Genomic DNA, 7,802 nt, shown 5'->3' on the forward strand with positions numbered 1-7,802 from the left:
CCAGCTTCCCTGCCAGGAGCGGCGCGGCTACTGGCTGATGAGTAGTCGCCGATTCTCCCCTCCAGGAGCTGCGCGCCGCCTCGAGGCGGAGGATCGAGATGGAGGAGGAGATCCGGCAGCTGCGCGCCGAGCCCGCCGACTGACGCGCGACGCCGCGCGGCAGCAACGGAGAGAGGCGCTCATAACACAGTCAATCCACCGCAACCTGAACCTCGACACGTACTGTCTACTGACGTCTGCTCGACGGAGTGTGCGCTTTCTGGCTTGCTTGAGGATAAAAATTAGGCATCTTCCCGAGCCCCTATAGGGTTGTTGCGCGAGTATGTAAAGGGGAAGGACCCTCAGTTGACCAGGGGTTGTGCGCCAGGCGCAGGCCCTCCTGCGTCCTGCTCGGCTCCAGCCAGTACTTTAGACTAGTCTTGTCATCACGAACAGAGCGAGAGGAGACGGATCTGACCTCAGGGCCGATGTGACCAAGCGCTGGTAGCGTGGTTTAACCTCACACCCATGGTCTCACAGTGTGCCGGCAGTCGCCGAGCAGTGTCGCTCACACAAGCCGCAGCACAAGTGACTGAGGGCCAGTGAGGGTGATCCCATCGCTGTGACAGCTGTGGCAGCCGCACAGTAGGCTGTGCCAACTGTGCAGAGCGTGTGAGCAGCAGGGGAGCTTCACTCCAGGCTTCAGGCGCAAAGAGCTGCATGCCACCGAAGGCGCTGTCGAGGTTCGCCGAGCGCGGCGAAATCGGGGGAAGCCGTCACCGACGAGCGCGTTGGACTTTTCACTCCGGACAAAGACGGCGACACGCACACGAGCTGCGGCCGTGTCGCCGTCATAGCGGCGAGGCGCGGGACCGTCTGTGGCGAAGTGGGTCGCGTCCCCCGATTTCCTCAACTCAACCCAGGGAGTGCACAGATCCAACAGGAGTGAGCAGGCTCGACGCCGTACTCGAGATGGAGCTGCCACAAACTCGCCGCCGAGCGTGCCACCGAAGGCGTCCTGGCGGAGGTGGTGGAGTGTGAGACCTGAGGCTGCGGAGGTGACGCCTGAGGTACCGGCCCGTGCACAGCGACTCAGCTGGCGACCACCACGGGCTCAGACGAGACTTGTCGACTCGTTCCGGCTCAGCTTCACCGTGGTCATCGGGCGTCTGTCGACGTCAGGACCACCCATACAGCTCGCGGGTTTGAGGTCGCAAGAGCCAAGTTGGTGGCGTTTGGACATCCCAACCATCACACAAGACAGCCTGTAGGTGATGGCGGGACGGCGCAGTGTTTGTGGCACTGTAGGCACCCGCGGCACGGCCCCGCTGTCGGCTCTCGCGGGCTGCGGAACCGGCCCCAGAAGGGGACGGTCCGGGCGAGTGTGGCAGCTCCTGCGCTAGTATGGGCACCCCCTCTATCACAGCAACACTACTGATCCTGGTCATTAGAGCTGCCAGGGATAGCGTCAGGAGCCGGTAGGAGTCAAAACCCCTCATATTTGAGACATCGTGGCCCATATACTCGTGCAACAACCCTATATGAATATGTGTGCAAGCCGTCCCGGCGCGCCGCCCGCCCCCCCGACCGCACAGGGCACAGCCACCCAGCTCCCAGGCTCAAGCGTGCTCGCGACGTGGTTACGTACCACATATAAAAAGAGAGCGCCGTCCGCATACGTACGGCCACACTCGCACTAAGAGCACAAAACCTAGCGGCCTGATTCGCTTTGTAACCTGAACGACTCGAGCTTTTGCGCGCAGACGAGCGCGGCTATGCGACTGCCTTTTCCTCCTCGGAGCGCGCGGACGCGTCGGCGGCCGCCACCAGCGCCGGGTCGAGCCTCGTCGCCTCGCCGCTGGCAAAGCGCGAAAAGGTAAAGCTCGTCGCGTGGGCCGTCGGCACCTAGCGTCTCCGTTGTTCCCTCGTGCCCCGCCGTCGCCCTCTCTGCTCGGGCCGTTAGCGATTTCGCTCCTCCTGCGTGTCGCCCCTCCGTCCCCTCCCCTTTCTTCGTCGTCATCGTCGCTGTCGCGAAAGCCCTCCGGTCCCTCGATTCCCTCGCCTATCCCCTCCGCTGCGTCGTCCCAGTTTATATCCTCATCCTCTGCGCACGTCGCGTTGGCTTCCTCTCTCCCCCTTTCCTCCCTGCCCCTCTCGCTGTCTGGTGTTAATGGACCCCCTTCCTCTCCCTCGCCACCGTCACCGTCTCCATCCCCGTCGCTACCGCCCTCCATGCCCGCCGCCCTTTGTTTCACACTCGTCTCTGCCATGTCCGCCGTCGCCGCCGTCCTGTCTGCTGCGCTCTGTGCTCCGTGGTACAGTCGCTTATTGTTGCTCAGGATTAGCTCACGCACCAGGACAGCCTCCTGCTCGTTATTTTGGCTTGCCGATATGCATCCAAAGTTCCACGCTAGCTCCTCCTTCGTCACGTCTATCTTTTTGCAGTATCTCGCGAATGCCGTCCGCGCTTGCTGGGGTGTTATTGCGTTCGGATCCGCCCTGGTCCCCGCCTTGTATCCCATCTCCTTGCGGTGGCTCCTGTATGAGTCCCCATATGACCATGTGATTTCTTGGCCTTCCTTGACTCCCCTCTCTGCAAACAGGACCATCACCTGCGCAGCTGCCTTGCCTAATTGTATCTCCTCGTAGCGTACGAAGTGCGTCGCCCTCGTGCCTCGTTTCGGCTCATTCGATGCTGCAGGCCAGTCGAAGTTACACCGCGCCGCGACGCTGTCAAAGTCGTCCCCGCTCTCGTCGTCACTTCCATCCAGCTGCGTCCCCCCTGCTGCCGTGTGTCGTGATAGTTCGTCTGGTACCGTCTCTGGTGGCTGCGCCGTTCCTGTCCGGAAGATCTCCCCAGTGTAGATGCTACACACCTCAAATTTCTCTAGCCTCCTCGTCGCCAGTAGGCCGAGTTCCCCTTCCGCTATGCTAGAGGGGCCTACCTTCGCCCCTTCCACCGTGCCGCCCGTCGTTAGCATGGCCGTCGTTACTTTCGCCGCCGCCTCTGCTGCTTGTCGGCGGAGCGCCTCGCGCCTTCCCTCGTCTCCATGCTCCTGGTCTTGTTCTTTTTGTTTTCCTGCGCTTCCTGTCGCTGGTCCGGCGACGTATCTTGCCGTCTGCCTTCGCTTCCTGGCGGGCCGCGTTTCCTTCCCCTCGTCCCGTTTGTTTTCTCCTGCGTGGTCGCCCTCGCGTGCGCCGCTCGCCGTCTGTTCTCCTCTCTGCTCGCCGTCCTCGTCCCCTCGCTGTCGTCGCTTCCCTCCGGCGCTCGCCGCATCGTCGTTCCTATCACCGCGTTTCCTGCGCTTGCTTGCACTTTGAATGCCGTGGGGCTCCTGCCCGTGTCCGGGCGTGGAGATGCGAGGGTCGCCCCCCCTTGCCCCACCACTTTGTGTGTGTGGAGACGTTTACCTTACCTTACCTTACACAAGAACCGCATGGGCGGGGGCCCGCTCCTTTGTACCCACCTCTCTAGCGAAGTGTCCGGACATTAATTTTCACTTATGACTCACCAGGAGGCGCGCGCGTCGATCGGGAAGCGCTGCCGCACGGCTTCGCCTATCCCTCAGGTGGGACCTCGCTCAAATCTCGGACGTATCTCGTGTCTAGGACGTGTAGCGCTGTTGCGGCGGCCCTCGTAGCCGACGAACTCAGCGTGCAAGTTCACCGTCGGGTCGCAGTGGGACGGGACGAGCCGCAGCACCGACCCGACCGGCAAAGCGCCTGCGCGTGACGTGGACATGTCGTGGACGTGTCGCGTGCCGGCAGCACCGGACCCTCGGGCCGCCTGCCGCCACGCCATGCAAGATGCCGTGCTCGTCCCCTCCGGCGCGGTACTCGAGGTTTGGGTGGCCTGCTCACAGCGATGACACGTCCATGACATGTCCATCCACGACGATGACGCGAGGCGGGGGCGGCCGGGCCTGCTCACAGCCGGGCGCGTGGCGAGCTCCCGTCTCACCACTCCCTCACCCCAAGCCGGGCGGGTGGCCGACGACAGACGGGGCACCCGACAGCAAGTCGATCGCCTTGGTGCCGGCGTCGACAACGCGGCGGCCTAGAGGGAGCTCCATGCACGGTCCAGAGACGGCCCGGCCCGGAGGAGGTGCGTGGCGCCGACCCGGCGGCGGCCGGCGGCGTCATTAGCGGAGATCACCGCCGTCTGCACGAAGAGGCTCTGCGCGAAGGCGGCGCCGCGGGCGGCGGGCGGGAAGGGCTCGTTCTGGCCATAGTCACCGTCCATGAAGAGATACGAGCCTGCGGGGGGACGTGTCTCGGACGTGTCTCGGACTTGTCTCGGACTTGTCTAGACGAGCTGCGCGGACCTCGGTGGATCTCTGCATATGTATCAGCCGATCTCCAGCTGAGCTGTGCAGATCTCGGCGGCATCTCGGCTAGTCTAGCGCCAGGCTGCAGCTCGGTGTGGACGCCTCCCTCGAGCTCGTACGGGAAGGTGCCGGTGCCTCCTCCGGTGACGCAAGGCACGTCGATCGAGTGGCGCCTCCGGGAGGGAGGCGGAACGGTCAACTTCAACGCAGCAGTGGTTTGAGTTCTACCACGAGGACCTCCTCAGTGTTGCCTTCGGTGCGGTCGGAGGCCGAGGGGCTAGGAAGGAAGCGCACTGATACAGCCTCCGCGCCTCAGGAGGGCGGCGGCGGCGGCGGCGCGCGCCACCGGCCCCTCGAGGACTCGCCGCCGCCTCTCCTCCGCCGAGCGCACATGCTGGATCCCTCCGTGGTAGCAGTGCAGCCCTCCGAACCGAAGCCGGCCAGACGCGCTGATTGCCGACGCGAGAGCGAGGGCCGCCTCGGGCGCAGATACGCCGCAGCGGTTCTGGCCGGCGTCCACCTCGACGTAGGCGTCGATCTCCACCCCTCTCGTCTCCGCCGCCGCGGAGAGCGCCTCGATCTGGCAGCGGGAGTCTACAAGGACACCCAACCTGAGCGAGGGCGTCGCCGCCAGTAGAGCGAGCCGGTGCAGCTTGTCCTTGCCAACCAGTTGGTTGGTGAGGAGCACGTCAGTGCAGCCACCTCGCACCATGCACTCCGCCTCGACCACAGTCTGCGCGCACACATGCTTGAGCCCGAGGTAGCGGGCGAGGGCGCTGCTCTTCAGAGCCTTTCCGTGGGTGCGAATAGCCGCTCTGCCCCCCACCGCCGCCACCATCGCCGCGGCATTGCGCTGCGTTCGGGCCAGGTCGAGCACGAGCGCCGGCGTCACCACGTCGGTGATTAGCATGCTCCTAGGCACGCTCTCCGAGGTCTCTCGGAGCAGAGCACCGTCGTCGTCCTCGAAAGATGCAATGGGTCCTCGGCAGGTCCTCGGAGAGGGTACCCTGGGTGGGCGGGGCCTCTACTCGCCCGGGTCCAGCCCCGCGAGTTGAGGAAGCTGCCAGGAAGGAGCTGCCAGGAAGGTCGCGTTGCCTCCGGGGAGGGCCGGCCGCCTCTGATCGCTTCTCGGCAACGTAGATCTACGCCGAGTTTTCCTCCGGCGTATGCTCTTCCAGCGGCTCCTGCCTCCTGGAGCGAGGAGCGACAGTGGCGACGGCAAGATCGAGATTGATGGCGCGACTTCATCCAACGAGCCACCTCAGCGATTCGCCGGGCTCGGAGGCGCGCTCGTGGCGGCCTGCCTCGCAGCCGTGCAGAGCATCGCCTGCGCCAAAGTCATGGCCGGTCCGCTGCCTGGTGAGGCGGTAGCCGTCGCGATGGCGCTGTGCCTCCTCTCCTCGTGCGCTCTTCAGCTCCTCCTGTGCTGGCTCAGCCGTCTTGCGCTGGTCGCGTGCGCCGACTCGTTCGCCGCCGCGCTCTTTTCTCCCCTCGCGGCGCGGCTGCTCGCCGCCGACTGCCCGAGCCCTCTCGGTCACCTGGCTCTCTCTTCTCTCTCTCTCTCTCTCTCTCTCTCTCTCTCTCTCTCTCTCTCTCTCTCTCTCTCTCTCTCTCTCTCTCTCTTCTCTCTCTCTCTCTCTTCTCTCTCTCTCTCTCCACCTTCCAGATCACCCGAGATCACCCCGAGAACCCGGTATCAGGCCACCTCTTCGTCTCTCTCGCCACCTTCCAGCTCGTCACCGCCGCCGTCTACCTCGCCAGCGCGACACTGCGCGGTGGGCGGATCGTGCGACATCTGCCCGAGCCGGTCTCCCTCGGGTACTTGGCCTCTGTCGGGCTCATCCTCGTCGACTCGAGCTCGAAGGCCGAGATGGCACCGAGATTGGGCCGAGATATGGGGGGTCGAGATATGGGACGAGATTGGGACGAGATTGGGACGAGATTGGGACGAGATTGGGGCGAGATTGGGGCGAGATTGGGCCGATAAGATGTATGGGTCGAGGCGCCCATGAGCTGGCCAGCTCGTGTCCATGGGCTCGTGTCCATGGGCACGGGTGGCTGACGCACCCCATACCACATCTAACCACGAGATCTCCCGAGATGAGGTCGTCGGCTGCTCGCTGCTCGACCCGCTGTCGGTCTGGCGGGCGCCCGCCGCCGCACGGGCTCAGCTTGCCCTCGGCGCTTGCGCCAGTCGCCTGGCTCCACATCAGCCGAGGTCAGCCGAGGCCAGCCGAGACCGCCCCAGACTAGGCACCGCGCTCGGCGTCTTGCTCACTGTCGCCGGGCGCAGGCTCATCGGCTCAGCGCGTGTGGCCCTCGTGCCCGCGACCGCCGCTCTCGCTGCTGCCGTGCTCCTCCTCCTCCCCCTCGCCTCGGTCGACGTGGACGGGTGGGCCCTCGACGTGCCTGCCGTCCGGCTCTCCTCGCTGCCGGCCGCCCTCTCTCTCGGCGATGTCCGCCTGGCGTCGGCTGCGCGGGACGGGGCGGTGACAGCTGCGGTGGCGGCCCTCCCCATGGTGCCGCGCCTTAGATGGCGAGCCCGCGCCGTCCCGCTCCACACGATGCGGTCGTCTACGATGCGGTCGGCGGTCTCATGGTTTGCGGTGTCACTCCCCGACGCATCGCGGTCGTAGCTCGTGTGCTGCCGCGGACGCGAGAGTGCAAAGGGACCGTACACGATTCACAGCCTCGCCTTGTGCACACACAGGCTGCCGCGAGATGACCCGAGATGACCCGAGATGACCCGAGATGACCCGAGATTAGGTTGCCGGGCGGATGATGGCGTACTCCGCGATGCGGCGCCGAGCGCACCTGATTCTCTGCCGCTGAGCCTCTCGGACGCAACTCTCGCACGCATCTCGGCTCTCTCTCCCTCTCTCTCAGGCGGCGCCTCTCCTGGCGCTTCGACATCGACACGGAGCTGCGGGCGCGTGGAGGGGCGGCGCCGCTCCTCGCTCGAGAGGGCCCGAGAGAGCGACGACGCCACCCGAGGGGGTAGGCGATGGGGGTGGCGCAGCTCCTCGCGTCGCCCTTTGGCGCGACGGCGACGCCAAACTACCCCGTGACGGCGACCGCGCACTCCCTCGGCGCCACGCGCAGCCTGCACCTCCCCGCCGCGTGCGCGCTCCTGCCGCTCCTGCTCCTCGCCTCGGGTCTGCGGCCCGTCACCGCCCTCCCCGCCGTCGCCCTCGCCGCCATCGTCGCGCACAACGGCCTCGACCTCCTCGCCGACACTCTCTCCGACGCTTGGGCGCGAGACGAGCCGAGAGTGTCCGAGATGCGCCGAGGTTCTCCGAGGCCCAACCCCCACTGCTGGGTCCCCCGGGGCCGTCCCCCCGCCCTCTCTTTTTTTTTTTTTGTCTCCTCCTTTCTTTCTCTTTTCTTGTTTGGTTCCTTTTGGGCTCTTCTGTCTTTGCGTTTTCTCGCGTTTTTTCGTTGCGTCCGTCTTCCCTTGGCCTGTTTCTCTGGGCGTTTTGGGTTGTCCCCTCGTCC

General features: G+C 65.3%; 3 protein-coding genes across 3 annotated transcripts in view; 2 read left to right on the top strand and 1 right to left on the bottom strand.

Annotated features, from left to right (window-relative positions):
* EMIHUDRAFT_105587 (hypothetical protein) overlaps positions 1-143 on the top strand; it is a gene marked incomplete at both ends in the record, with an annotated part of 1,114 nt that extends 971 nt beyond the window's left edge. Inside the window, one exon of the mRNA XM_005761564.1 lies at positions 66-143. Within this exon, the coding sequence (XP_005761621.1) occupies positions 66-143 (78 nt within the window). The remainder of the gene's footprint in view (positions 1-65) is intronic.
* Positions 144-4,121: 3,978 nt separating this feature from the next.
* EMIHUDRAFT_216518 (hypothetical protein) lies at positions 4,122-5,217 on the bottom strand (the record flags this gene model as incomplete). Its single annotated transcript, XM_005761565.1, has 4 exons — positions 4,122-4,141; positions 4,216-4,236; positions 4,465-4,531; positions 4,699-5,217. 4 exons carry the CDS (start codon positions 5,215-5,217, stop codon positions 4,122-4,124), a joined length of 627 nt encoding a protein of 208 aa, XP_005761622.1.
* Positions 5,218-5,336: 119 nt separating this feature from the next.
* EMIHUDRAFT_358484 (hypothetical protein) lies at positions 5,337-7,183 on the top strand. The gene is made up of 2 exons (XM_005761566.1): positions 5,337-5,840; positions 6,008-7,183. Exons 1-2 carry the CDS (start codon positions 5,687-5,689, stop codon positions 6,292-6,294), a joined length of 441 nt encoding a protein of 146 aa, XP_005761623.1. The 5' UTR covers positions 5,337-5,686; the 3' UTR covers positions 6,295-7,183.
* Positions 7,184-7,802: the final 619 nt, after the last annotated feature.

The sequence above is a fragment of the Emiliania huxleyi genome, assembly GCF_000372725.1.
Source record: "Emiliania huxleyi CCMP1516 unplaced genomic scaffold EMIHUscaffold_70, whole genome shotgun sequence".
NCBI classification, from domain to species: Eukaryota; Haptophyta; order Isochrysidales; family Noelaerhabdaceae; genus Emiliania; species Emiliania huxleyi.

Bases quoted from the DNA above. Each gene is read 5' to 3' on its own strand.
- EMIHUDRAFT_358484 (XM_005761566.1), top strand. From the start codon at position 5,687: ATGGCGCTGTGCCTCCTCTCCTCGTGCGCTCTTCAGCTCCTCCTGTGC. The intron at 5,841-6,007 runs GTCACCTGGCTC...ACCCGGTATCAG, and splicing joins CGACTGCCCGAGCCCTCTCG to GCCACCTCTTCGTCTCTCTC.